A 27961-nucleotide genomic window follows, 5' to 3' on the forward strand; every position below is an offset into this window, starting at 1 on the left:
GGCATTTCTCTTCCCCACCTGGGCAGCCCAGGACAGGGCCAGGCTCCAAACATCGGCCGAGATGATGTTTCAGCCGCGATCCCATTTGCACAGCCAGCTCTGCAGAGGGCAAACGTGTCCCCACATGATGCTCCTGGCAACCAGATCTCCTGCTCGCACCCCAGGAGCGCGCAGGGAAAGGGGATGGTGCTCACCAGCACCCTGCTAACCTTTGGGAGGGAGCAACTTTCACAGCTGGTGCTGCTCGGCACCCCAGTGCCTAGAGAGCACCCAGCAGCCAGGACAAACGACTTCAACGAATAGCCTTGGCCCACATTTAGCTCAGTACACGCCAGCAGCAGCCTGAGAACAGAAACAACCAGAAATGCCGTACACCAGATGCAGAAAGAACAGGGCAGACAGCTGGCTGCCTTCTCTCCCCATGCCGTGCAGGGGGTAGCTCAGGACAGCAAACTAATCAATTTGTTGCCACCATCACCCGTGGCGGCCAAACACAACAAATAAAACAGATTTGGTCTTAAATTTTAACACAAAGGAGTAACAAAAGCATTTCTCTCAAACCTAGGGCTCACTGGCCCAACATGAACTGAGAGCAACCGAACAAGTTTCAGCAGTATTTCCCCCCCTGTTTATAGAGCCGACTTCTTATCTTGCTCTTCACTCAAGCTGAAAACCAAAGAATTTCCACCCTCAGCACCACAACAGTTGTCACAAGCGAGCAGTCAATACTGTAAAGTTGCCACTAAGGAGGGCTGTGACAAAGCAAACCGCATCCCATGCTGATTTATTTAGAAATCTCATTATTTAGCAGAAGAGCAGGGAGCTCCCGGAGAACAAGGGCCAGGGCTACAACAAAGCCGGAGTGGTCGCTGCCTTGCGGGCATCAGGAAGAGCTCTCGGATCCAGCTGTACCACCCTGCCGCGTGAGGACCAGAATGGCTTTTCTCCCTGTCAAGCAGAGTGCCCAGCAGAGGTGCATCTCCCCGCTGGCCTGCGGCAGGGTCCCCTGGGGCGCAGAGGCTCCCTGCAGCTCTGGGCAGGGGCTCCAGACATTTGAAGCTCCCCGGGATCATTTGCGATGGCTCTAAAGGCTGCTAGAAGAAACAGCAACTCCTCACCCTGCCAGCAGATGCATTAGTCATGAAGCAGTGTGGGGATGGGAGGTTTCTCTAGCACATTAAGGCACTTCAGCATCAATCCACTTCCTCTGCAGTCTAAATCATACCCACAAAGTGCTATTTCAGGGGGATAAAAGCCTGAAGGCTTCTGGGGTAACAGTGCCCAGGGGGAGCGTTTTCAGAGTCTCTTTTTAGTGTAGCTTTATTCCCCAACTCCTGTCGGCTACCGAAAGACTCTGGTTGCATTTACCTGAGGAAAGCAGGTCCTGCTCCATGAATGGTTCCACAAGCATCCAAGCCAGAACCATGCACAGGGCACCTGAGGAGCCTGTGGCACCTCGCTGTAATTAGCAGTAGTGTAACTGGCACACCTGCTTGCCTGTGAAGTCCACAGATATCCCCTGAAAACTGATAATCCTCTGGTCTTACTAGTCACACAGGATCTGCACAGAGAATTTATCAGAAAGACCAGGGCATACGTTTCCTTTTCGTGATGATTTTAACTGTCACATTTGCACGTTCGGCATTTGACATGCCTGGAAGGCAATTCAGAATTCATCTCCCAGCATCAGAGACCACACCAGCTCCAGCAAACACAGCATAAACACATTCCACAAGATCAAAGCTACTGCAAAGCTCGACACCGAAGCCCTGAACAATTTCAGTTAGCCAGTCAGCAGCTAAACGCTCCTGGCAACAAACCCCCTGATTTCTCACAGATTGGATAAGTCACACGTCTTGTACCCGAGCAAAGGGATGGTAAAGTGCTGAATAGGTTTTGGGTTGTAGGAGCTCGAGACTCCTGAGGGTTTCAAGTCTTCATTTCCTGCCTTACTTTGGGGAGCATTCTTTACTGGGTGATGCAGTTGTCTCCCATGTCCTGAGCATATCTGTCAGATATTGCCGTCCTTAAGTCCTCCACCTCTTTGTGAAGCTGTTTTACCTCCACCAGTTTCTTTGCAAGTCCATCAGGGCTCAGCAAGTCATCCTTCTCCTTAGCAGAGTTCTGCACAGCTGTGGAGTCAGAGAAGGGAGTTACCTCACATGCAATTCTGATCAAGGATCACACACATTCACAGCTGAGCCAGAAAAAACAACACACATTTGCAAAAGAGGTACTATTTAACATTTAGTTATTACAGCATGCACCTTTAGAGCTAGCTAACCACAGAAAGAAGGTTCAGAATCCCACGAAGATGAGAACCTTCCATGCTATAATATATGTGAGTTATTTAATTCTACCACAGCACAGGAACCAAAGGGTTTGCTCTGCCATCACTCCACATACTTACAGCGAATGCCCAGGAGCAGAGAGAGGTTGGGATCCTTGCCCTGAGCCCTCTGAGTGACAATGCTGTAGACAGACTGCAAATCCTGCAGACAACTGGCCAGCTCACTGTGCAACTCATGGGCGAGGCGGGCTGTCTCAGCAGGCAGCGGCTGGGTCGTTAGCTCTGCCTGCCGGAGTCGTTCCTGAAGGGTCAGGTTCTTCTCAATGAGATCCTGGTTCTGCACCGAAAGCTGAACAAAACGGACACGGCAGGTTAGTGGTCGCTTGGTACAGAACTAGTGCACTTAAAGCAACTTAACGCAACTGCTCAGTGGTGATGATGGGAGCACCGAGGGCAGGAGGAGCCGGTTTACATCAAGCCCTCCGGACTCTCGCCAGATGAGCGAGTGTCAGTCCTACAGGGTGTGAGCGTTCAGCTTTCCTGGCTCAGACGGCAAGCGCCCCGCGACACTGCACTGTCCCTGCCAAGGCATGATGCAACAAAACAAGCTTCCAGGAGGTTGTGCACCAGCCGCTCGCCCCTACACTGGCCATCCCTTCCCTCCAGGGCTGCCACTGTGCTTGGCTTCCTTTAGGCTTGAGAGTGGTGCTGAGCACTGCCTTTCAGCCAGGGCTGCAGTGAGTCTGGGCTCCTGCTCACTGCCTTGCTGCCCCCAGCTGGCAAGCTCCGCATCCTCCACCACAACCCACAGCCCCAGCTGAAGCTCCCGAGGCAGAAACTGCCTTTTTCCTCCCACTTTTGAACAGAGAAGAGCTCCTTTCAGAGCCCTGAGAGGGCAACTGACTATCAGGAAGCAGAAGAGGTTGTGCTGCTGACTGCAAAATTAAGGGCCTTGCTAAAAGACAATCCATTGTTCATCCAACTGCTGTGCTCAGGCACTCTAAACGCTCCTGCCCTGACCTCTTTCACAGCGGTCCGGAGCTGCTGCAGTGCATTTTCTCTTCTCATCGCCTCTTCTTTCAGAGCTTGGCTTGTCCCCTCTTCCTGGGCCACCTGTTCTTCCAGGTCCTGGAACAGACCATGGGAAAGCAGTAAGTCTAACTCACTTCACAGCAGATTCTCAAGTTCTAGGTCCCTCCACAGTCACCTCTCACCTTTACTTGCAAGGACAATTGCTCCATCTTCTTCTGCTGTTTGTCCACAATCTGGAATCAAAAGCAGAGGCATCAGAACTGGCCACACAGACTCAGTAATACCACCAGGATTTCTCCTTCAGTAAGACAGCATCCCCTCTCCTCCTTTCCTGTCCACTTTGCTTTGATCACTAGCTCTGTTACTAATGGACTTAGATTCCCTGATGAGAGGCACCTGATAAAAGGCACCATTAGAAGTATCAGCTAAAAACAGACTGGAGAAGTCACATTCTTGTGGTTTTCCTCTCCTCTCTTCTGCATTCTGCAACTTCTCTCCAGTGTTACTGTAGGAGTGCATTGTTATCACACCAAGAACAATTTTTAAAACCCCTCACAGTTTGGAATTCCAGGAACTGCTGCTTCAGTGCAATTGTGACTGCCTATGACTGCAAGAGTCCTTGATTTCCTTTTAGTGCCTGGTGTGACTCAGTGGAAGGAAAAATGCGTGATTCCCAGCTGGGACAGCCTGTTACCTTCCTGAGGCAGTCACATTCTTTCTTCAGAGAATCATTCTCTATTTTCTGTCTCTCCCCATCCTGGGCAGGAGGTCCTCTCTCTGCGTTCTTTACACACTGCTGCATCTTGTCCTGCAAGCTGAAATTAGCAGAACACCATGGGAAAACCAAGATTTGGGGTGTTTCCCTCACTAAACAATATGAGGTGGTGAACGATTTTCCTATCAGGTGTCAGTGTTGCCCTGTTTGTGTCCCAGCTTGCAAACTGCAAGGGCTGTGAAGGGAGGAGTACCTCTCCCTGGACATAGCCCTGCCCATGATATTGGCACATTTGCAGGGATGCAACGATTGCAGATTACGTAGGTCCATTCTGCAAGAAGTTACGGTTGAGAGCAATACCCTGAGGACACAGACAGACCCAGGTGACAAAACAGGGGGCCCCTTTCTTTCAGCCGTCTGGTTCTGCTCCCACCCTCCACTGTCGCCACGCAGAATTTGAACACGGTGTTTTGGCAAGCACTCACAATCATCACAAATCCATGGTAACCTGGTTCCGACAGGTGGGACAGTGGCTGTGCTGAATCATCACTGTTCTTGTGCAGCAATTACTTCAGTGCTAAGATGAAGCTTATTCTAATCCTCCAGATTTTTACCTGCGCACGGTGGAAAGAAGCTCCATTTCCTTATGTTTTTGGGTTTCTAGCTGCATCTCTTGCTCCCTGAAAGCAGCCCGGACATCTCCAAGCTCTGTTTCCAGTGCCAGCACTGTTTCCTGCATAGCAGTAGTCTTCAGTTCAGATTCCTTCAGCTGCAACAAAGCACATCGCAGCACTCTAGAGACCTCCCAGGGGTTTCACCACACACACCATGTTTCAACTACTTTCGCAAAGCAGGTTTTTACTACCTATGTGGCAATTCTCAGCTATAGCTCAGAACATTCCTCCTCTAAAAAGGTCAGACCACAACTTCACTTGGGCAGCTGCACAGGGGATTATCTGCAGCTGTAGAAAAGCCACCTGAGCAAGTATGTGAAGAGCTACCATCACAACTCAGAGGAAGTTTTACCTTCTGACTCTGTTTCTGGTGGTCCTCAAGGGTTGGTAGATCAGCCAGGTATCGTTCCAGGGTCTCAATTCTCTGCTGTCTCTCCCTGTTTTGTTCAGATTCCTTCTGGCACTTCTTTTTAAGATTATTAATGTGTTTGTCTCTTCCCTTTACCTGCAGGGACAGTTATATACAAGTTTAGCTTATATAATTTCTTGTCCATTCTTCAGTCCTCTGTAAGCCCACTCATTTACCTTTTTGTACAGTGCAACACCAAAATACAAGATCACTAACTCAGCAGCATTTCTGCTCACTTTAGCTAAAGACAGGCTGCTTCTCTGGTTAAAAGAAGGGGTACTGAAATACTTCTAACTGCAGGAGGAAGGGCTTTTGCTTATAAGCCAAAGAATTCTACAAGGAGATCAGAAAATACCTACAATAACACATGGCCACAGAAAGCTTTCACCTAGGCATGACATTGACTTCTCAAAGAAAACACCTTCCCATCTTTAGAGCAATGGGATCATACCCTTTCTTCCTGTTTCTTCAACTCCTCTGCATGTTTCTGCATAGTTTCCTTCAGCGACTCCCGGATCAGCTTTGCATCCACCTCCACAGCAGCCAGTTTTCTCTCCAGTTCAATCTTTTCCTTACTGAGCGATTCAGTCTTCTCTGTGAACTGTGCTCGAAGAAATGTATTCTCCCGCTGCAGCTCCTGCAAACAGAGACAGCCTGTGAGTTCCGTCCATCAGAGCTAACAGTTACAAACTGGCACTAAATAGCTGCGCTGTCTGAGAGCTGTGTTCTCAGCCCTCCTAATTCCCAAACATCATTCAGCCCATCTTACGTACCGCAGTATCTGAAATAGCACTTGTCAGTGCTGTCAGGCATTTGCATCACTAGCACAGCTTCTAAACAAACCATAGTACCGCAGGGTTTGAAATCTCAAGAGTCACAGAGGATCTCAGAGATGAGAGGTAATTGGAACCCCATACAAAGGATAGTTTTACTCTGCATAGCCCTCCTACTCAGGAAACACCTAATGAGAAGTGGCAGAGCCATTAGATTCAATACATATTTCTTACTGACAGCCTGTTGCGCCCAGTTACCTGCATTCTCAACATGTAAACATCTCCGTAGGGTGCTGGACAGCCAAGCAGGGCACTGTGAACCTGCAGTTCACTCTCACGGACCTTCTGCTCCAACTGGGATATGTGTTGTCTTTGTCTGTAAAAAACACAGGTAATACACTTCTCAAACATACAGTAGAGAGCAATACAACATGAACAGTGCTGCCACAGCTCTAATGCTCCATACAATGACAGCAGAACGGAAAGACAACACTGCACCTCAGAAATGACCTGCAGAAAAGTCAATCTGAAAGATGTCCATAACAAAATCTGAATAATAATAAAATAATAATCTGAAAGATGTCCATTCTGACTTTTTTTATAATTGGTATTAACTTTTCTTCCCTCCCCTCCCTTCAAAGCCTCCCCCCCAGCAATGATTATACATAAAACACACAAGCCGTGCATGCTTTGGAAAATCCAGCTCAGCTGCGGAGCTTATGCGTAAAACGAACAGCGGACTCAAAATGAGCAAGCAGAAAAAGTATTTACAGCCCAAATGCTGAAGGTCGTTTTCATGAGGACTTACTTTTTTGAAAAGCTAATGGACCACTAGCGTTAGGTATGAGAAGTGTCGTTTGCCAGCCCAAACTCACAAAGATCTAATTTAAAATAAAGATCTCCAAGAGCTACCAAAAAGTCCTCAAGCAAAAAGGCAGTAGTTTTGACATTCCAGATAATCGTGATGTGAACAGAAATCTTTATCCCTTATAAAACACAGAAAACCATAATGAAAATTGATTTATTTGAACTCATCAGGATCACCATCCTGTTTCCAAGAGGAAGGGGAGGAGAGCTCTTCTCAAAGGTCATTATGTTGTTCTTGCAATAAAAAAGCTCAATTGGGTAACAGGAACTCTGAGATATGAGTTTTCCTTGGTACTTCCAAAACCCTCCCTTTCCAAAAGGAAATGCACTGGAGTCCTTAAACCACATCAGTATCAAGACTCTCACCTGTCAATGAGAAGCTCTTTCTCCTTGAGTAGGTTTTCATTAGAGTTGAGGATATTGATCCACTGGGCTGGATCAGGTGTAGGCAGCGAAGGAGAATACATGGAGGGATGGTGGCAGGCGCCTCCATTTTGTAACTGAAAGAGGAGATAAAATGAGGAGGGAGAGGTTTGTGCTCCACAGAGGTAATTGCAACATTGCTAGAGCTATTTTGCACACTGTGTGCTCATCTGCATGCCAGGACACAGCTATTTCAGTCTCTGTTGATGTCCAAGAACAAGTAACTTTGCCCAAGCACAACTGGAGATTAACAAATAATTTTAGATCACTGTGCTAGCTTGCTGGAAACAATTTGTCTCCATTAGGGTACAGCTGGTGGGAGGCGATAAACAAACTGTTTCCATCTAATAAACTGCAGTAAGTTTTATGCACCTTTAAAAGAAGAAAAGTCTGTTTCCTAACTCTATATACAGAATACAGTTATTCTAGAAACTGTTGGCATGCTTTTTCTTTGCAGTTTCTAGCAGACAGGATATTTCACCTCTTGATCCGAACCATTGTGCAGTGCTGTAACATAATACAGGGCTGCTCTACATAAGCAGGATGTCAAATGATACCTGTGACACCATGTGTTGTAAAAACAGATCATTAAGAGACTTTCAGTGTAAGACAGGGAGAAGCACGAGACATTTGCCCCCTCGCTTCATAACGATTCATGACTAGAGAGACAGGAGGGGTTTCAAACTCGTACGTTCACAGAAGCGGCTCCCTACCTGCATTTGCTCTATTTGCAATCGCACTTTCTCCAGCTGTTGTTTCCAAGCGCTGAGCTCACAGACCCTCTCATGTGGGTGTAGTGTGCAGGCTTCTTGCATCCATGCTCGAGATGAAGGAGTTACAGGTTTTGAAAAGAAACTGTTGGCCTGGAGTCCCGTTGGCATCAGTCTGCTCCCGCTTGGCCACGTTCCGTCCTGGGGCTCACAGACTCCATTAGCCCCTGCCGCTTGCTTACTCTCTGGCAGCACCTTATAATGGTCCTTTCCTGCCTCAGCTGCCCCAGGGTTTGGACTGAACTTCTGGAACCTGTGGAGAGGGTCAGTGCACAAACTATCCAGAAAGAGAGACTGGTTAAGGGTGCGCTCAATGGCAGGGGTGTCAAACTTCCAAGTATCTTCTGTTCTCATGTGATCAGAAACAGGGTGCCAGGATTGCTCAAAACCATTTTCCCCTGAAGTCCCATAGAGACGCAAGAGATCCCTGGGTGGCACCTGAGACGACTTCCCAGCATTAAAATCTCCATTTCTCATGAGCCCTGCGTGTTCAGAAGCAGATCCTGGCATAGCAGTTTTTGAAGTACTCTGCGAACAGCTCTGGTCTCCCACAGAGCACAGCTTGGAGGGTGAGGCACCCAATGTAGAAGGCATAACATGTGCTGTTGGGATGGTCACTTGGGTTTTGATGGGCTGGAATGATGAACCGTTACTGGAATTGCAGAAGTCTGGGGAAAGAAGAAGAGTGATGCTCTAATTACAACCCTGAAAATATTCTGACTTGAACAGCCATTCCTCTGCTGAACAACTTCGCAAAAGAATTTTTAAAAGCAATTCTCTTCCCCCTGAACATGTCTTCCACAGCAGCAAGACTAAAGCACTGTCTGTGCTCCCCCTCGCTACAAGTTTCAGGAGCCTGTTGACATTCTCCTACCACCGTAAACCACGGGGAGAATCCAAGTTTAGTTCAGTACACATTTTTAATCCCTTCTTTTTAAGCTAGTCTAGTATAATCTTAAATCAATAATGTTATCTTTCTATAGGTTTAGAAATCAAGTCCTTTAAATTGAATAAAAGGCTGAAACTTACTCAGCTGAACACTGAGACCTTGATTCTGTTCTGCCCGTCCCACAGCTCAGCGACTCTGCACTGTAACCAAAGCTAACTGGAGCCTTCGCTAAGCCCATGATGAGCTTCAAACATAGCTGAACACTAGATCACCGAGCAGTTGACCTTCGAACTCCTCCAGGACGTTGCAGCAAAAGAGCTTTTTCTAGAGCCTAGAGTAATGGCTCTCGCCTTATTGCCACAGGAAATGAGACGGAGTTCAGCGCACGCACCCCAACGTGAGCCCGTCCTGTCAGACGGGCACCAAACCTGGCTACATGGAAATACAGGGCTATTCTTAGCAACTCTCAGATTTCAATAACAGCAACAGCAAGAGCTGGGAACTGCAAACAGCGAAGCGCCTGTTCCCACTCCTCGTCCCGATACATTGTGTATCGCAGTAATTCCAGGTTTCTCCCAGATACACAAACTTGTTTTCCTCATGGGTTTGGCTGAAGGCCCATCCCCACATGATGTTTCTTTAATCCATTATCAGGACCGCAAGGTCACACTTCCACTTATTTGTAACCTCAAAGCATCGCTACAAGAAGGAATAAAAGGTTACAATTTGAATAGGACCAAAACCAGATTCCGTAAAGACCATCATCAAACTGCAGGAAAACTATCACAATAAAGGCACAAAACCCTCTCCTCAAAAATGAGCAGGAGGGGGAAAAAATTTCTTTAGACATTATTTGGCTGTGCCTAGGAACTCAAGAGAACACCACGCTACCAAGCAGTCGCAAGCACGTTCACCTTGGCAAACGGAGAAGAGACAGTACAATTTCCTTTTACAGCCCCTAAATTTATACCCCAGGAACCCGAGTCCTCCAACCAGCATGCCACGTGCAGATGCTGCAATCGGTTCCTTGAGTGTGCTAAGGGTCACCCAAACATTTCTGACCAACGGCCTGACCTGAAAGTCAGCGTGGTTCGGCCAGCTGTCAGTGCCACAACTCAGCCTCAGCCCTCACAAACAAGGCGACAATACAAACATTCAGAGGGCAATTTCCGAAAGGGCCATCATTATAGAATCATAGAATCATTTAGGTTGGAAAAGACCTTTAAGATCATCCGATCCAACCATTAACCTAACGTTACCAAGTCCACCACTAAGCCAATTAAGGGTAAAGTAGCAACCCCATGCCTCCTGGCTTGGTGGCTGGATCATTTATATGAAAGTAAAAACTATCTCCCCTGCCCTCAGAGTGCAACTGGACACTTTATTATCCCAAGAGCGGCTAGATGGGACATTTGAACATGTGCTCCAGTAATATTTCTAGCAGTATTTTCACAAGCCAGACTTTTTTAAAAGCCTTCATTTCAACTCGCACATTAGTAAGATCTACAGCTCATTCAAAAGGCTCCGGGCAGCTCATGGAACACAGGAATGCGTGAAGTGCATTGTTTTAAAGAACACCACAAACTCCCTCGCTGCCAAAAGAAGAATCAGTGAATCGATAGTGGTTTATGTCACTTTCATGGATGAAGATGAAAATACAGGTGGAAAGGATTGCTGGGACAAGCAATTTGACAGAACATGCCTCAGCTGAGGGCAAGGCTGCAGCATTCTTCAGTGAGAAGCACACAGCTCTAACACTGAGGAGACTTACACACAAAGGCACACTGATCTGAAGGCTCTAGAGGCACCTATAAATTATTTCTTAAAGAAAAAAAAATCACACAACAGACTTGCTGATAAATCACTTGTTGGTCAATATGAACCAGCAAATCACCAAGGTGGCTCTTTTAGTCAGTTAAAAATGCTTACCACAGACAACCAAACTAGCTTAGAGAAACAGCAAATCCCTTAATCACTTGTTTATATTTCAGGCAGCATATCTATGTACTGAGGCACTGGTTTTGAAATAGTCTCCAAACACCGTTACAGATTCTGCTCTCCCCAAGTTTTACATTCTAGGGTTGAATAATATCGGACTATTTAATGCTTGTCCGTCTTCTTAAGAAAACTTAAAGTCTTTGGCTGCTACAGTGTGATCCTGTGCTGACCATCACCTTCTGTGCTGTCTGAGCAGGAGGTCCCAATGCCCCCATCCCCGCTGTCAGCCACGCTTGAACAGCGACTGACATGGCTCTGGAACTTCACAGACAACATCGGTGTTTTCCAGTCAGTCTCCAAGAAATGACTCTTCTGACTGGTGCTGGGATCTGGAGAGAAAAAGCCAGGGATATTTGTGTTTTGGCCAACAGACTGAAAAGCCTTTTAATACACCTAATTAAGCCATATCTAATTACCCATGCCACCAAAACCCAAACTGATCCTTGCTTGACTCCCCGTATTGTTGCTAAAGAAATCTCTTTTGCAAAAGGAAGCGGCAGCAAGCACGGGGAAGTCAAATAATATCAACAGGAGAATGAAAATTAGTCTTGTTACAGAAGTCAGAATGCAAAAGCAGTAAATTATATTCCCATTGTTAAGTTTGGTGATATTACACCCAGCTGATGCTCTCAAACTAAAAAAACAAAACAAAAAAAAAGAGCAGCACACAGCAATACTGTTAGATACATTTTTGCACTAACTGTTAAGAACTCTTCCCAATTTATCAATTATCACTCAAGAGGTAGGTTCGTTATCCAATAATTCTCTACCCTTGGACACCCATGCAATTGTTTTATTTTGCAGGAATAAGACACTGGGTTTATTTAATAAAAAGCTTTTGGTAAAGAACTCTTCTCAGGGCCACGCGTCTCCTCAGAGAAACTGAAACAGGATCCGACAGCAGCAGGGCTTTAAGGAAAGGCCTGTCCTTACCTGATGGATTGTTCTGCTGGAGCCTCAGGTCTGGGTGTTTCTCAAGAGCAGCCATCTTACCTATCCAGTGAACTACAGGGCAATAAATAAAAAAATCATCTTTTAAATCAGCATAAACCAAAACCCTGTTCCCACTAACCAAGCAAAGGGTACATACACATCGGCTTCTCTTCATTCAGAGTAACACAGCATTTCATATTTAATTAGCATCTCCTCCCAAGGGTGTCTCTGTTTCATCCCCACAGCAACAGGGCAATATGCAAAAAAAACCTTGCAGTTATTGTAGGTTTTCTTCATGCCTGAGAAATGAGGAGAGTTCCTATTTGCCACATTCTCCAGGTACGCAGCAGTTCAGCAGCACCTTTCAACTGGGGCATGCGTTATCCCCACCATAGTTACTTACAGAGCATCAGTCACCATCGTAACTACATCTGGCTTTATGTCTATAGAGACTAAAAATTTCCCTTTAAAAGTCTTGACTCAAAACCACTTCATTTCTGCCCTCTGTAGAGGTCACTCAGCAACTACATGCAGAAATGCGGTCATTCAAAACTTGGCATTGCTGTTCCATAAATGGCAATTGTTATCTATCCAGAGCTTTGGTTTAATTTATCTGCTTATCTGAGTACTTCAGGCAGTGAATTTCCTGCTTCTGATGATGCAAGTATAATTTACAGCTCTCGGGCTTCACTGTGGAAATTCAAGACCTCTCACCTCCCCACCAGTCAAATACTAGATCCTCAATTACCAGCTCTTACAGATTTTTTGCTTAACTGATTCCAAGAGCTCACAGAAACCACTAGTTCTTAGATAACATCCATATACAGATTTTACAACATAGGATTGACATCAGGAATACAATAGGATAATGAACTAGAAGCAGCATTTCACTCAGCAAAGAAATAAAACACTTCTAGCTAAATGTAGTGCTTATTATGTTTAGTTTAGGTATGCTTCAGAAACTCCTGAGTTTAAATCTCAGTCTCCAGCACTGCAGTCAGCAGTTACAACACGGAAATTCAAGCATTGGGTCTTGAAATAAAACAAAGCAACCAAAGCATTCCCACCTCGCTCAGCACCCCCCTCTCACAAACAGCCCCCCCCCCCTCCCGGAGAGCACCCACACCATCCTACAAACCACCCCCTTCCAGCAGCGGGCACAGGGCAGACCCCGCAGAAGGGGTGGGCAGGGAGAGGTGGGCCACCAAGAGGGGGGCAGCAGCGCTTTACCCGATGGAGGGGGCAGGGCTCGGCGGGTACGTGGAGTGATGTGAAGCCAGGGTGTGGGGGGAAGCCCCTGGCCCCCCAGAAGGGGTGGGGAGAACAGTGATTGGGGTGGAGGGAAGGCAGCTGACCCCAGAAAGGGATGGGGGGGGGGGGGGGGGGGGACACAACCGCCTGGAAGGCACGGCCTGACCCCGAGGGGCCGGTCCCTGAGGGGCGGGAGGCCGCCGGGCTCCCCGGGACGGCGGAGGGATGGTTTCACCGAGGGAGGGGTGCTGCCCCAGGCCGGAGCCCGCCCCGGGAGGCGGGAGGCCTGAGGCCCGGCGGCGGGACGGCTCCCGGGCGGGCCCGACCCCCTCACCTGGCTCCGCCGCCGCGCTCGCGCTGCCCCGCGCGCCGCGACCGTTACAGCCGCGGGGGGGCGGGGGGAGGGAGGAAAAGGGGCAGGGCCCCGCCCGCCCCTCCCTGCCCCGCAGCCTATCGGATGCGCCGGCTCCGCCCCTTCTCCTCGCTCATTGGCTCGTCCGAACGCTGATCCCCGCCCCGCAGCTTCGTAGAGGGAGAGACGGCTTCTGGGGGAGGAAAACTGTCCGCAGCCGCCACCCGTAGGGCGGGGCCTGAGAGCGCGGCACCGGCCCTTTCCCCGCGCATGGGCAGCGCCGATCATGGCGAGGGCGGGCGGCGGGGCCTGCCCTGCCCTGCCCTGCCCTGCCCTGCCCGCTCCCAGCCAGGCCCGGCCCCACCGTTCCCCCCACGTTCCCTTATCCCGCGGCCCGCACAGGCTCCACCGCCCACTCAGGGACCCCCCCGGCGCCGCCCAAGCCCCCACGCTGAGGGGCAAGACCGGGCGGCTGCCCCCCGCTCGGCCCCCTCGCACCCCTCTGCCCGCTCGGCCGGAAAGGTCAGCGCTGCCCCGGGTGCCGGCAGCAGCGAGGCCGTGGCGCCGGGCCCTTCGTTATGCCCGGCCACGTCGGGGCTGCTCACGTGTGGCGCGGGGTCACCTTCCCTCCCCAGCTCCACGGGCAGGGCCCGCCCCGGCTGGAGCAGCGGCACCGCCGGCAGCGAGGCCTCGCCTGTGATGGGGACTCTCTCCCTGGTGTGGGGCCTGGTGCTGGCCCCCATGGGCTGGGTGCTGCTGTTGGCGGCCACGGCCACCCCACGGTGGCGGGAGCTGTCCGAGCGGCCCGGATACCCCCGCGACCTCTCCTTCAGCGACGGCCTCTGGGAGAGCTGCGTGGAGGCCGTCGCACAGCCGGGCCCAGCCTGTCGCGCCCTCCCGGAGGACACGGCCCATTTCTGGCCCATGAGGGTGCTGAGGGCGGCCACCGTGGGCTCGCTGCTGCTGGGGGCCCTGGCGTACGCTCTGGCCATGCTGGGGGCACGGTGGTGGGCCCCTCCGCCACGGCCCAACCTGGCAGCCACTGCCGGGCTGCTGCTGATGCTGGCGGGTGCCACATACCTGGGTGCTGCTTCCTACATGGCTCATCGGGTGCTGCAGGACTTGGCCAGCCCTCAGACCCCCCCAGCAGACCGCTTCCACCTGGGGACGTGTCTCTACCTGGGCTGGAGCGGTGGAGGGGCAGAGGTGCTGGCTGGTGTCTGCCTGGCTACCAGCTTCTGCAGGAAGAGGGGGTTCATCGGGGGGCCAGCCGCTGCCCCTTACGAGGTGGATTATTGAGGCGCTGGGACAGACTGGTTCCTGCTGTGACCATCATGGGGCGATGCCGCTCGCTGTGGGCTGACAGCGGCTCCTCAGCCTCCCGCCATGGCTGTCCCACACCCCTGGAAGTGCCTTGGACCATCACTGGGTGGAGGAGGTGGGTCCATTCCCCATCTTTACCTCTTTACGCTCTTCATTTTTCACTTGAAAACAAGTGTTCTTGCCTGTTACTTGATTGTGCTTTAATCCTTATGCAGGTTTTAGCCTCTGCAGCTGCTGTTAAATAAAAGAGTGTCCCCATACCCAGCTGGAGCACGTCTGTAAGGGGCTGGGTGGCACAGGGAGGGGCAGGACCTGTGCGCCATTCCCAGGCTGACCACATCTCCTTGCCCCTCCTGCCCTGTGCTCTCCCCTTGGGAGCTGCACAAAGCCCCCAGAGCACCCCAGCCCTCCCCGGGATGCCTTTGCCACTTCATCACCTTCTCGGCACCATCGGAGCCTGTCCCTGACCCCCACGGGTGGGTGCCATCACCCCCGAGCTGGGCTGGCTCAGCCCATGGGGAGAGGGGAGCAGGGCGCAGAGGGATGCCACAACCCCTCGAGGATGGTGGCACATGGCACAGGTAGGGCCTGGCTGTTGCCGCGGGGATATTCCAGTGCCAAGAAAAACCATGGCACGGTCAGCCCTTGTCAACATGGTTTTATTTACAGCAAAAGAGACCCTGGCCAGGACGGCTGGCAGCACCGCGCCAGTGTGAGTGGCAGGGGCATGTTCCTCCAGGAAAAGGCCTCCAGTTGCCAATGTGCAGCCAAGGCAAAACGTCCTTGAAAAAAGCAAGACTGTCACTGCAACATCCCGCCCCAGGGAGGGGGGATGTAGCAGAGGCCAATTCTCCTGTGGCAAGTCCACGCCGGGGGCTGAGTCTTCAAAAATGTCATCAATCCCCCTGGGCACCCCCCCAGCACAGGCAGAGCGCCCGCTTTGCTCCCGCAGCACCCTGATTTTTATCGGCAACGATTCGTGCCAGAGAGGTCCCGGCAGGGTGTCAGGGTTCAGCCGCCTCTTTGGGGGGGCTGTGCTCGGCCCTGGGCCCGCCGTCGGGGTCCTGGCCCTCCTGCTGTGCCCACCACTTCTGCAGCTCCTGGTGCTCTTCCTTCCAGCGCGTGAACTTCTCCGAGGTGAGCGTGGTGTCACTCAGCAGCTGCTCCAGGGCCTGCAGCTCCACCAGCTTTGCCTGCCGAAAGGAAGGGCATGTTTTGGGGTGGTTGCCCATGGGCAGGGGATTTTGGGGGGGGGGGGGGGGGGGGGCGGTCAGGGGGCTGCGGGGTCCCACCTTGAGCGTGCTCTGCAGAACCCGCACTGCGTGCACCTTCTCATTGATGTGGGGGTTCTTGTTGCGCCGGATGAAGGACTTGCGGCACTGCTCCTCCGTCAGGAACCGCTGCTGCCCGATGAGGGACACCCCCCCCTGCTTCAGGCACCGCATCAGGCACTCGAGATCCTCCCCGGCAGGGTCTGGGCGAGGAGAGGGGGCACCATAGCATGGGGGCAGCCCCAAATCCTGGCGGGGCTGCCCCTGCACATGACCCTGCCCCGAGAGTATCCCGAGATACGTGGCTGACACTCAAATACATCCCAACTCAAGTTACCCCCCAGCACACACACACAAGGGTGGCCCTAGCTTCGATTAAAGGGTGTGTTCGAGGTGACAGGGTGACAAACGTCACCCCCCAGCACCTACCCATGGGCGAGCAGGGCTGGGGGCTGCCCTGGGGGCTGCTGGCTGTGCTGCTGGGCTCGCCGCCGGCCAGGAAGAGCTGGGCTTTCTCCGGGGCATTTTGCAGCCTCTTCTTTGGCTGGGGGAGAGACAGGGTGAGAGGTGAGATGAGGATCCTCCATCCCCTCCCCGGGATGTTCCTTAGGGCCACTCACCGAGTCGCATCCGTGCCTGGGGGACTCATCATCGGGGTCCTCGGCTTCTGTCTCACTGTAGCAGTCTGGAGGCCACGGGGGGAGGATGGTGGGAGCAGAGGGAGTGGGAAGCCCCAGGCTGCCCCCCCAGCCCTCCCCAGGGCTGAGCATCACCCCAGCCCTCCTCTCAGGGAGCATTTCTCACGCTTCCCTCAAATCACAGGCAAAGCTCCCAGCAGTCCCATGCAGGGGCCATAGCGTGGCTGCCCCACCGGGACCCCCAGCCTGCCGCTCCCCACAGGGTCCCCATCTCCTGGGGAGGAACGGACCCCATCTCCCACCCCGGGAAGGGCCTGTTACCTTCCTCCCGGTCTGGGACCGACTGGTGAGCCAGCACGTACTTCGTTTTGGCTGTTATCAGGTGGCTGACCCACCTGGGGAAAGAAAGGATGGATGGACAGAAGAGGGTCGTGGCCAGCCCAGTATGGTGGGACCGGCACAGGCTGTCGCCAATCCGCGCATTACTCACATGCTTAAATCAGACAGCGTTTCTGCAGCAAAGACGAAGGGCTTGTACCTCTGATGGGAGAGCTGGAACACGCTGGAGGAGGACAAACCTTTGCTGCTGGGGCTACCCAGCACCGGAGCCAGTCCTGAGCCCCCATCCCCTGCACTGCAGCCCCCCTGTCCTGACCCAGCCCAGGGATTTAGGCTTTTCCCTGCCATCGGAGATGCTCCGGTCCTCGGCCCTGGCCTGGATAACACCAGTAGCGCAATGCACACCTTGCTCAGAGCACGGGCTCCTGTATTGCACAACAGCCAGACCTGCCAGCACTGCAGGGACGCCGCCAGCCCTGTGGGGACCCCACCAGCCCCACGGGGACCCCACCATCACAGTAGAGACATGCAGGTGGCACCCAGCAGGGCCCACGGGCACGCGCCCTCGGGACAGCAGCCTCCCCTCCACCACCTGCTGGGAGGTCCATGGTGAGACAGACCCCACTCACTATTTCTTCTTCTGCTCCCTCGTGCTCTCCAGGTTGTAGGTAGCCACGTTGATGAGACCTGCAGCCTTCTCATCCTGTGAGGGAGAAACAGCCGTGTTCACCGCCCGCCTCGGCTGCCCCAGGTGGGGATCGAGGACACCCAGCACCCCCACTCACATTGGGGTGGTGGTACCAGTAGAGCGTGTGGCCCTTCAGCACAAACCAGCACCGCTTCCACTTCTGGGCCATGAAGGCCACGTGGTCCTTCTTCTTCAGGAGCCAGCCATCGCAGTCCACCCTGCCCAGGTCCCGGCACGAGACCCGCCGGCGGCTCAGCCTGGTCGCCACTCCTGCTGGCCGCAGCGTTGGGGAGGGGGGGTCAAGAGCAGGGAAGGGGGAGCAGAGGGGAGAGCCCCGGAGAGCCCCCAGCCCCGTTCGCCCCAGCCCCGGCAGGATCCCGCTCACCTTTTGGTCTGCGTCCTGTCGGGGGGCTGCCCTGGACGGGGAGACAGAGACAAGCAGTTAGGGACCATGCAGGGGGGTGAGGGCACCGCAGCGTTAGCCAAGTCCCCCCCAAGCAGCACCCACAGCCCCTTAAGGACCCCCAACTCGCACACCCCGCAGCAGCTAGCTCAGAGGGGAACCCACCCCCGGGACGGGTGTTTTGCCTCCCAGCTCAGGCAGGATGTGAAATCCTGCACGTCCCCCGCTGATGTCCCCCCAGGGACCCCTCCCAGGCTCAGCGTTCCTCTCCCACCAGCTCTCACCTCCCTGGGGAGCCGGCCGGGCTCTGCTCCCCCAGCCCCCGCGGCAGGGGCTGCCGTGGGGCTGAGCTCCGCGGCGCAGGGTCCGGCAGCAGCGAGGGTGCCCGGGGAGCACGGGGTGCCCAGCGGGGTGCCCGGCGAAGTGCCCGGTGAGGTGCCACTGTCCCACGATGCCTCCTCTTCCTCCACAGCGAGCGGGGCTGCAGCCTCCTGTCTGGGGGGAGAAACCTCTCCGTCCCCAAACGCTCCCTCCGCTCCCCTCTTACCGCAGCCGGGCAGCCCCGGCAGCTTTCCCACGGCTGCCCCGGGCAGCCTCGAGTCCTGCTTGTCCTCTCCGTCCTCTTCGTCGGTGACGGGGTCCGGCGCCGAGTCTGGCCCCGAGTCCAAGTCGGCAGCAACACTGCAGGGAAAAAGGGATCCCTGAGCCACCAATGCCCTCGACCGCCGCGGGGGTCCCGCTATCGGGCTCCAGCCGGCCCCGCGCTTGCTTGGGGCACCCACGGTTCTCCCTGCCCGAGCAGGAGCGGGGCTGGAGGCAACGTGGCGGCAGTGGCTCGGCACGGGCTCCACCGGCCTCCGCGCTCCCCGGCAGGGTCCGAGCTCAGCCCGACGGCTCCTGCCCGGCTCGCACTGCCGCCAGCTCCACGCACGCCTTTCCATTCCGGGAGAGGAGAAGGGTCATGTCTAAATATAGTTTCAACCCCATTAAAACGTTACCAAGTGAATCAATTGCAAACACAACCGCTTTTTTTTTTTTTGTTTGTTCCTTAAGACTACTGGCAGCTTCCTGGGCTACTCGCAGGCAGCTACCACGCTGCGGGCACCTCTCCGCGCGGAAAGGGCTGGGAAGGAGCCTCAGGCACCCAAACACCTCTGCGCTGGCCGGGCTGGGGGTGTCGGGGTGTCCGGGTCGGGGCTCACCTGGAGCTCAGGGACACGGGGCTGCCCGGGCACTCGCCGCTTCTGGTGTCGGGGAGATCTGCAGCGTCTGAAAATGTTCCCGGGAGCTGCGGATGGAGCATCAGGGCCAGTGTGGTCCCCCAGATCTTTAGGGACCACCAACGCAGTGGGAGATGCCCGACTCTGAGCATCCCTGCCTGGTTCCCAGCACAGCCCGGTGAGGCACTGGGGCTGTACTGGGAGCACTGGGATCACTCACCTGCTGCCTGGGAGAGGGGGCCAAGCCGGGCAGGTCGAGGGGGATCTTCTTCAGCACCAGAGTCACCCCGCTCGCCTTCTCCAGCAGCTTCTTCGCCAGGTTGATGCGTGTCCAACCCACCTGCACGCACGCCCTGGTGAGCCCAGCCCTGGCCCCGTGCACCCTCCCAGCCCCACGGCTCCCGCATCCTGAAAACCCTCCCCGGCTGCAGCTCTGGCATCCCCCACATCCTCCCCTGCCACAGCTCCCACATCCCACACATCTCCCCGGCCATGGCTCCTGTGTGCTGCGCATTTCCCCAGCCACAGCTCCCACGTCCCCCAAATCCTCCTCTGCGGAGTCTCCCGCACCCTCCAACCCCCCCGGCAGTGGCTCCTCTGTCCCTCAGACCTTTCCCAGCCACGGCTCCTGCATTCTGCAGATCACAGCTCCCGCGTACCCCCAGATCCCCCTGCCCGCAGCCCCCCACCTTCCCCCAAATCCTCCCAGCCCTGCAGCTCCCCGTCCACAACTTCACTGCCAAAACCAGCACCACCCTCGAGACCCGCTCCTCTCCGACTCACCACCACCTGCTCGTTGACCTGCACGATCTCGTCTCCAGGCAGGATGAGGCCCCCGTGGGTGGCCAGGGCCTGGGGCAGAGGCAGGGTGGGAGCGGGGTGCCTGGCCCTGGGCGCTCGACCCCCCCCCCCCCGCCCCAACTAATCCACACTCCGGAGCTCTCCTGGCCGGGGACAACCAGGGGGTGGGGGGGTTAACCATTAACCGGCAGCCTGACCTTGCACAGCACCGGCCAGATCGGCTGCTGGCATCAGGGTGCGGAGGAGGGCTCCCACCATGGCCCAGGCTGTGCTCACTCGTGAGACGAGTTGCACGGTCTCAGCTGCAGGCAGCCACCCCGAGCTCTGGGGCGGGGCTGGGGCAGGGTGGGCAGGATTAGGGCCCTAAAATGCTCGCAGGGTGCGGCCGGATGGGTTGCAGCTGGGATGGGTGGCATTCCCCATGGCAGGCACTAAAAGGGGATGACGGAGGGACAGCGTGGCATGGGGGGTGACAGGCTGAGAGGGGCAAGCCCCTCACTCACCTCCGAGGCGGTCGCAGACACAAAGTGCTGGCAGGAGCTGGTGGAGGTGATCTCAAGGCCCTGGGGGGGATGGGAGGGAGGCGTAAGTGGGGTGCAGGGGGTGCCGGGGGGTCCCAGGGCAGTGGGGACTCACCAGCGGGGCGGTGAGGAGAGGCAGGGGGCTCCTCGGGGGGTCAGAAGGCAACATTGGGGTGTCAGGGGATGGCGGGGGGCTCCCCCATGGGCTGGCAGGCAGTGTCGGGGTGTGGGGGGACAGCGGGGAGCTGCCCCGCGGGCCGGGGGGCAGCACCAGCCCCACGCGCTGCAGCACAGCCCTGCAGTCCAGCAGCGCCGGGGGGCTGCAGCCCACGATGCTCTTGCAGATGCCCACGATGTGCTGGCACTGCGGGTGACAGCAGGGGGCTGAGGGGGGGCTCTGGGCCCCCCATGCCTGCCACCCCCTCCTCACCCAGCACTTACAATCTGCAGAATGTGGCCGTCCCTCTCAGCCGCGGGACAGTCCTGGAGGGACAAGACGCGGAGCTGAGCGGGACGGGATGGCCCAGTCTCCCTCCATCCCAGCTGCGGGGGCCCACGGGGGACCCCCCAATACCACATCTCCCCTCACCCCAGCTCTCCCCCGCCTCCAGCAGGCAGAGCTTTGGGGGACAGGAGAGCAGAAGGCCGGCTCCCCACCCCGGTGCCCATCACCGTGGCCTCGGGGCAGCGTGGCCACCCTGGGCACCCACCGCCTGCAGCGTCTCTGCCAGCTGGGTGCAGAGCAGGACGATGTCCCGGCTGGCCGAAAAGTCGTTGAGGGTGGAGAAGAGGTACCTGGGGGGGGTGGGCAGAGAGCTCAGCCCCAGGTGCTGGGGGCACCCAGCACCCACGGGTGCCCTCATCCCCCCCGGACCTGTTGAGCCAGGAGAAGAGCCCCTTGGCAGCCCCGACCAGGTCGACAACGTGGGCCAGGAGGGTGAGGGGGGGTGGTCGGGGGGCAGCCCCCGCTGTCAGCCCCCCCAGCACCAGGCTCTGGGTGCCCTGTGCCAGCTCCTGCAGCCTCTCCGTCAGCGTCCGCAGGCTGGTGCTCGCCAGCCCCGCGTCCTGGGCGAGGGACACAGGTGCTGGGGGACCGGAGGGCAGCGGGGGGTCTCCGGGGTGCCCCGGTGTCCCCATCTTCACCCAAACCAGTGTGCCCCCGATTCCCACCTCCACCCAGCTCAGGGTGCCCCCCCATCCCCCCTCCACTGAGCCCAAAGCACCCCCACGTCCTCCCTCTCCAGCCCAGGGTGCCCCTGAGTCCCCCCCCTCCACCCAGTGCAAGGTGCCCCTGTGTCCCCCGCCTCCACCCAGCCCAGGGTGCCCCCACATCCCGCCTCCACCCAACCCAAAGCACCCCCACATCCTTCCCCACCTCCAGCCCAGGGTGCCCCCATGTCCCCCCCTCTCCACCCAGCTCAGGGTGTCCCCACACCCCCCCTCCACCCAGCCCAAAGCACCCCCATGTTCCCCCCCTCCACCCAGCTCAGGGTGCCCCTGCGTCCCCCCTCCACCCAGTCCAGGGTGCCCCTGCGTCCCAGCCCAAAGCACCCCCACGTCCTCCCCCTCCAGCCCAGGGTGCCCCCATGTCCCCCCGCTCCACCCAGTGCAAGGTGCCTCCGTGTCCCCCTCCACCCATCCCAGGGTGCCCCCACATCCCCCCTCCACCCAGCCCAAAGCACCCCCACATCCTCCCCCGCCTCCAGCCCAGGGTGCCCCTGCGTCCCCCCCTCCAACCAAGGTTTCCCCATTTTCCACCCAGCCAGAAGTGCCCCCGCATCCCCGCCTTCCACCGCGGGCGTCCCGCAGCACCCACGGGTGCCGGCACTCACCAGGGCGCGGAGCTGCTCCACGGCCTCCAGCAGCAGCTCCTGGTGCCCCAGCCGCCACACGCCCAGCGCCTCCAGGGCCCCCGCCGACAGCCCCAGCAGCTGGGGCCCCGCCAGCCCCCAGGCCTCGAAGGGGTACCCCTGCACCGCCGCGTCCAGCCCTGCCACAGCCCTGCCCTACAGCCAGCCGGACATGGCGGGGGGGGCCCAGCAACCCCCCGCTCGTGTCCCTGCTGGCCCCTGGCCGGGTGACCCCAGGGGGTGAGGCCTGGCTGCCGGAAAGGCGCCCTCCGTGCAATGAGTTTGTCCGGTCTCAGCCCATATGGCGGGGATGGCCGGACCCCCACCCCCAGCTGGATCCAGGGACTGACCCCCCCCCCCCCCCCCAGGAACAAGGGGTGAGGGACGGGAAAGGGCTGCCACCCCCCCGCAGCCACGCCAGGCCACCCACATGTCCCCACGCCGGGGACAACGCGCCCCAGACCCCCACCCCAGGGCCAGCAGCGGGGTCCCCCCCCAGTTGGGGGGGCAGCTGGGGCGCAGGGTGTGGGGGGGTCTCACCTCGGAGCCAGGCGGCCGCCTGTGCAGGGCCCCAGGTGCCCACGGGCTCCATGGCGGCCAGGCCGGAACCGGCGGCGGGAGCGGCTGCTCACCTGCGGCAGGGACGGGCGGCCCCATTGGCGCACCCCGCACGCCGCTCACCGCGGCCTCCTGCCGCGCCCGGGGCCGCCCTCCCAGTATGGCCCAGTATGGCCCAGTACAACCCCGCAGGGCGAGGCCCCGCGACGCACCCCAGTGAGTCACGGGCCGGACGGTGACGCATGGCTGCCGAAACGCCCCCGGGGGGATGGCACCCACCCGGGGCCCCCCGCTTTCCCCCTCAGCTGTGAGATCAGGTGTTGCCCTCCCGCCACGGCACGCAGTGAGGGCTGAGTCCCAGCAGAACTCGTGACACTAGTGGGTGTCCCCCAGCAGCCGGGTGCCCTGTGGGCACAAGGTTTGACCCCACAGACCCCACAGGAAAGCCTTGGGGGAGCCCCTGCTCAGCCCCTTCCCCACCACCCGGGCATTTTGGGGGGTCATCCCCCCCCCACCAAAGCACAACTCCCACCCCTTCCTTTGCAGGTGGGGAAACTGAGGCAGGGGGCAGCCGCTCTGCAGGCTCTCCCACCCCCCCAAAACCTGACCTGGGCTGGCGCTGGCCCCCCTGCCAGCGCCTCGGCGCCCGTCTCCCCCCCGCCCCGGCGTGTGCGCTTGGGGGAGCAGCGGGCGCTGATCGCAGCTGACAGCAGCTCGGCGCTCGCCGGGTGCGTGCCGCCCTTTCCGAGGGAGCCACGGGGCCGGCAGGCGGGCGACGGACGCAGACACCCTCGCCGTGGTCAGGGCGGGGGTCCCAGGGTTGGGGGAGCCCAGCCCTGCTGCTGCTGCTGACCCACAGGGCCTGATCCTGCTGCTCCCCACCGCGCCATGATCATCCGCCCCAGACGCTTAACCCCGGGGTACTTCCGTCTGCTCCAGGTAAGGGACGAGCAGGGTGGGGGGGAGCCCACGGGGACCCCCAGAATCCTGCCCACGCTGCCCACCAGGCCTGCCGGCCACGGCAGCCATGCCCGGCCGTATCCCGGTTCCAGGTTAGCAGCGAGGGTGCTGCTACTGCAGCCCCGCAAGTGCTGCATGGGGCACCCCAAAAGCACCCCTGGGTGCCCCGGGGGGCCCACAAAGCTGCCCAAATCGCCCTTACATCCCAGCCGGGTGCGATGGAGACGTTCAGGGCACGGCCTCAGGTCCCCCGTCCCTGTCCCCAGGGGGTGTGGGGCTGAGGGTCTCGCAGCACTCCCCTCTCCTCTCCTCTCTCCCCCCACAGATGCAGCTGGCGGCGGGGCGGGGGGCCGAGCCGGGGGGGCGGCTGCTGACCCCCCTGGCCCTGCTGCTGGCGGCCGCTGGGCTCTGCCTCTCCTTCTACAGCACCCGGAGGATGGCCAGCCTCACCAAGGCCCCCCCGGAGCCGTGAGGAGGGGGCCAGAGGGGTCAGTCCCCGGGGGGGGCGGTGCCGGGGTCCCCCTCCACCCGCTGGCCCCCGCCTGAGCGGAGCTGCCGGCTGCAGCAACCTTCCGGCTGATCTGCGCCACATCCAGCCCTTCCCTCCATGCCTGGGCGGTGCAACGTCCAGGGGACACGCGCCTCTGTCCCCCTGTCTGTCCCCTCTTTCGGGAGCCAGTTCAACGACCGTGAGGGAGGGAGAACAGAGATGTCACCTCCCGGCTCCAGAGCTGCTGGCCGAGCCCCTTACGGAGCCGCTGCAAGACACCAGGATCCAGCTACAACAAGACCAGAGGCTGAACAGACAGACAGAGGGACGGCGGAGCCGGCTGCTGCATCCCTCTCCATCTCCCCCCTCCAAGCAGAGTGGCCCGGGGGTCCCTTGCACCCCACTGGCAGCCCCCCGCCATCCCCGTGGGGACCCTGCTGCGGCCGCAGCCAGCCCAGGGAAAGGAGGTCAGCACCGAGCGCCGTTAGGTAACGCGGCGGCGAGGGCTGGGACCGGCTCAGCCCCTGCAACAACGGACGGGGGACGCGGAGATGGGGCCCACGGGGTCAGCAACATGTCCCCCAGGCAGGCGCATCCCGCTGGGATGGGGTCTGCAACCTTCCCGGCCCCCTCACACCCACCGAACCCACGCAGAGCCGCAGCATGGAGCTGCGCCTAGTGAGATGCTAACAGCTAGATTTAGTCGCCTCCATCTCCCCAGGGCTGGAGGGGGATGCAAATCCGGGCGGGCTGCATGGAAATAAACCCTCTCCTGCCGAGCACAGCTGCGTTGTCGCGCTGCCTTTCTGCCCAGCGCCCCGTCCCCGGCTCAGCAGGAGGGATGAACCTCTGGCCTAAGGGTTTTGCTGCCAGGGCTGCATCAGGGAGCGACCCGCTCTGCAGGAATTCGCAGCAGCGGGTGGTGGCATGGTCACACAAAGTCCCCCGAGAGCCAGGCAGGCGGGGGCAGGGTCATTGGCAGGATCACAGGAGTGACAGGCTGGCGGATGTGATGGGGGGGGGGGGGGGGGGGGGGGGAGGCTGGATCATGCTGCATACACAGCCCCAGCCGTCTAGGAAGATGAAATCACTTGCAGGCGTTGGGTTTTAGAGGACAGGAGCCTAAAAACATCCCTGATGGCGGGACACCACCCCTCCCCTCTCAAGGCCCAAACAGGCAGGGCCAGCACCACAATGAGCTGCTCACTACAGACCCAGGCACTTGATCAAGAGTCCACTCAAGCACATATTCCCCTCAAAAAGCAGCCCCATAGCTGCTACTGGTAGGCTGGGAACCAACCCCCTGCCAGGAGGGGAAAGGAAAGGGAGCTTCACCACCTTGCCAGGGCAGGAGCACTGGGAACAGGGCTGTTCCTCCGGGCTGGCACAGACGCTGGCAATCTTTCGCGTTGCGTGATCGGGAAGGGCACAACAAGGCGGCTCCCGCCCTCCAGCCAGGGCCTGGGTCACACTCACAGCGAGCTCTCAACACTGCCAGCCTGTTGGTTGACATATTTTTAATGGGCGAGTCACTGGAGTCAACCTCTGACCCAAGGAGAGAGACCTAAAACCGCTCTAAAAGCAAAGAGATGAGCGTACGGTCAAGCCAGCGCTTCGGGAACAAGAGGCTTGCCCCTTCCCCAAGAAGGAGGACACACAGCAAGGGCACCCGGGGTCTTGCTGGCTCCTTCTCCTCGTTAGTGCTCCGGCGAGGAAGGCTGCCAGGAGGAGCAGCGCGTTTGCTTGCTGGCAGGCTGCGCCGGGGTGTGTTTTTCTCACAAAACTGAGGACAAAGACACCCTTAGAGAGCCGCCCAGCCCCTCAGTCCGCGCTCAGCTGGATGCCTCCATCTCGATGACTTCCTCGAGCGGCTGGGTCTGCACTTCCACCTTCTTTGGGGGGATGTAGGAGCCCATCCCGGCGGCGCGCTCTGCCTCCTCCTGCGTGTATGGTGCCTCCCGCAGCTGCTTCAGCCTGCGGGGAAGGCAGAGAGAAGGGCTGAAGCCTTCCACCCCAGCTCCTCAAAACAAGACCGGCCCTGAACTGACACTGCCACCCACCTCACCCCAAAGAGGTCAGGGCAGGGGGCCCCCAGCTTGCTCTGGGGTAGGGCACGGGCCCACAGGGCGGCTCAGGGCCCTCCTCGGGCCCCCCCTTACCTCTTCTTGTGCACCTTGGACCTGAAATGCTCCTTCATGCTGGTCAGGTCCACAAAGTAGCGCCTGCAGGGGACAAAAGGTCGGGGGTCAGGGGCACCCAAGATGGGAGTGGGGCTGGGGAGAGCCCTACCGAGGGGCCAAGGTCCCCCCACACCCCTGGGACCAGTCCCCCATGGGCCAGGGTCCCCCCCCCCGAGACCAGAACAAGACCCCCCAAGGGCCAGCGTCCCTCCTGAGACAAGGACAAGACCCCCCAGGGCTCAGAGCCCCCCTCGCCAGGACCAGCCCCCGCCAGGAGCCAGGGACCCCCCCCCAGGACCGGAAAACCCCCTCCCAGGGCCCAGGGACCCCCGAGCACCAGGGGACACCCCCCGCAGGGGTCAGACAACCCCCAGCACCAGGGCAAGCCCCCCCAGGGGTTAGAGCCATCCCTTCCCGGCGTCCCCGCGACCAGGCCCCCCCGGGACCACCCCCCCCGGTGCGGGGACCCCCCCCGGGCCGGTCAGGCCCCCCCCGGCCCACGCACGCGCAGTGCAGGCAGTAGAACTGGGCGCAGCCCGGCAGGTCGGGGTCGGGCTCCTGCCGCAGCAGCCGAGCGGCGTTCTCGGGCCGCAGATCCCCGTGGATCTCGTCCAGGTCACGGCGCCGCCGCTTCGTCTTCAAGTGCCGGGCCAGCGAGTGCGCCCGGTGGGCGCCGGTGCGACGGCCATTGCGCGGCGACATGGCGGAGCCACGCCGGGGCCCGGCTCCGCAGTGCGCAGGCGCGGGCGGCTGCAGGCCCCGCCCCGCGCCGCTACACCCCCGCCCACGAAGGGGAAGACCCCGCCCACGCGGCGGCAGACCCCGCCCACGCAGCGGCAGACTCCGCCCACGCAGCGGCAGACTCCGCCCACACAGCGGCAGACACCAACCGCGGGGCCGGGAGACCACGCCCACTAACCAACAGGCCACGCCCATGCCGTGGCAGGCCACGCCCCCGGCTCAGCCCCATCGCTCTGTCCTAGGCCGTGGCCAGCGCCGCGCTTCCCTGGGCCAGTAAACGCCCACGGGGAAGAGCCACGTCCCCAGGGGACCCCAGCACCCGGTGTCAGCCGTCCCCAGGCTGTCCCCGCAGTGGGGCACAGGGCCTGGCCCCGGGGCCGGGGGTGACGGGGGCCTGTGCTGCCCCGGTCACTGCTGTGATGAGCTGGGGAGGGCTCAGCGCACGGTGCCCCGGCACCGATCACGTTTCCTTCCCCCTGGGTGCTCAGTTATAGATGGGGACTCACAGCAGGGGGGAGCACCGAGCCCCAGCACCTGCTCCGCACTGGGGGCTTGGGGTGGCCCCAGCCCCGGGGGTCCCCTGTGAGCGAGGGGCACTGGGG

The 27961-nt window shown here is 58.4% G+C and overlaps 4 protein-coding genes across 4 annotated transcripts; 1 reads left to right on the forward strand and 3 right to left on the reverse strand.

Moving 5' to 3' along the window:
- Positions 1-1954: 1954 nt before the first annotated feature.
- On the reverse strand, positions 1955-11970 carry CEP85 (centrosomal protein 85). Its single transcript, XM_009484722.2, has 14 exons — positions 11931-11970; positions 11774-11845; positions 11017-11169; positions 7897-8621; positions 7127-7260; positions 6152-6269; positions 5572-5757; positions 5064-5216; positions 4652-4806; positions 4017-4137; positions 3505-3555; positions 3311-3418; positions 2411-2639; positions 1955-2132 (listed from the first exon to the last, which is right to left on the reverse strand). Exons 1-14 carry the CDS (start codon positions 11968-11970, stop codon positions 1969-1971), a joined length of 2409 nt encoding a protein of 802 aa, XP_009482997.2. The 3' UTR covers positions 1955-1968.
- Positions 11971-14075: 2105 nt separating this feature from the next.
- On the forward strand, positions 14076-14675 carry LOC142595053 (claudin-7-like). Its single transcript, XM_075722177.1, has one exon. It carries the CDS (start codon positions 14076-14078, stop codon positions 14673-14675), a length of 600 nt encoding a protein of 199 aa, XP_075578292.1.
- A 1028-nt stretch (positions 14676-15703) lies between these two features.
- Positions 15704-23022, reverse strand: CNKSR1 (connector enhancer of kinase suppressor of Ras 1). Its single transcript, XM_075721976.1, has 21 exons — positions 22971-23022; positions 22413-22570; positions 21455-21645; positions 21291-21375; positions 21022-21063; positions 20696-20944; positions 20563-20622; positions 20042-20110; positions 19479-19598; positions 19241-19326; positions 18586-18719; positions 18323-18498; positions 18021-18051; positions 17733-17905; positions 17577-17650; positions 17099-17170; positions 16930-17003; positions 16591-16655; positions 16400-16514; positions 15992-16173; positions 15704-15892 (listed from the first exon to the last, which is right to left on the reverse strand). The coding sequence occupies exons 1-21, from the start codon at positions 23020-23022 to the stop codon at positions 15704-15706; spliced, it is 2397 nt and encodes a 798-aa protein (XP_075578091.1).
- Positions 23023-25952: 2930 nt separating this feature from the next.
- On the reverse strand, positions 25953-27320 carry ZNF593 (zinc finger protein 593). Its single transcript, XM_075722066.1, has 3 exons — positions 27124-27320; positions 26598-26660; positions 25953-26412 (listed from the first exon to the last, which is right to left on the reverse strand). The coding sequence occupies exons 1-3, from the start codon at positions 27318-27320 to the stop codon at positions 26271-26273; spliced, it is 402 nt and encodes a 133-aa protein (XP_075578181.1). The 3' UTR covers positions 25953-26270.
- Positions 27321-27961: the final 641 nt, after the last annotated feature.

Source organism: Pelecanus crispus, chromosome 16, assembly GCF_030463565.1.
Source record: "Pelecanus crispus isolate bPelCri1 chromosome 16, bPelCri1.pri, whole genome shotgun sequence".
Taxonomy (NCBI): domain Eukaryota; kingdom Metazoa; phylum Chordata; class Aves; order Pelecaniformes; family Pelecanidae; genus Pelecanus; species Pelecanus crispus.

Excerpts from the sequence above, each read along its gene's own strand:
- CEP85 (XM_009484722.2), bottom strand. The coding sequence starts at position 11,970 with ATGAAATGCTGTGTTACTCTGAATGAAGAGAAGCCGATGT. Across the intron at positions 5,217-5,571 it reads TGAAGAAACAGGAAGAAAGG|GTAAAGGGAAGAGACAAACA; the intron begins GTATGATCCCAT and ends CTGTCCCTGCAG. Across the intron at positions 2,133-2,410 it reads TCTGCTCCTGGGCATTCGCT|CTGTGCAGAACTCTGCTAAG; the intron begins GTAAGTATGTGG and ends CTGACTCCACAG.
- LOC142595053 (XM_075722177.1), top strand. The coding sequence starts at position 14,076 with ATGGGGACTCTCTCCCTGGTGTGGGGCCTGGTGCTGGCCCCCATGGGC.
- CNKSR1 (XM_075721976.1), bottom strand. The coding sequence starts at position 23,022 with ATGGAGCCCGTGGGCACCTGGGGCCCTGCACAGGCGGCCGCCTGGCTC. Across the intron at positions 20,945-21,021 it reads ACGGCCACATTCTGCAGATT|TGCCAGCACATCGTGGGCAT; the intron begins GTAAGTGCTGGG and ends TGTCACCCGCAG. Across the intron at positions 20,623-20,695 it reads CTCTCCTCACCGCCCCGCTG|GGCCTTGAGATCACCTCCAC; the intron begins GTGAGTCCCCAC and ends CATCCCCCCCAG.
- ZNF593 (XM_075722066.1), bottom strand. The coding sequence starts at position 27,320 with ATGTCGCCGCGCAATGGCCGTCGCACCGGCGCCCACCGGGCGCACTCG. Across the intron at positions 26,661-27,123 it reads TTCTACTGCCTGCACTGCGC|GCGCTACTTTGTGGACCTGA; the intron begins GTGCGTGGGCCG and ends TGTCCCCTGCAG. Across the intron at positions 26,413-26,597 it reads TCCAAGGTGCACAAGAAGAG|GCTGAAGCAGCTGCGGGAGG; the intron begins GTAAGGGGGGGC and ends CCTTCCCCGCAG.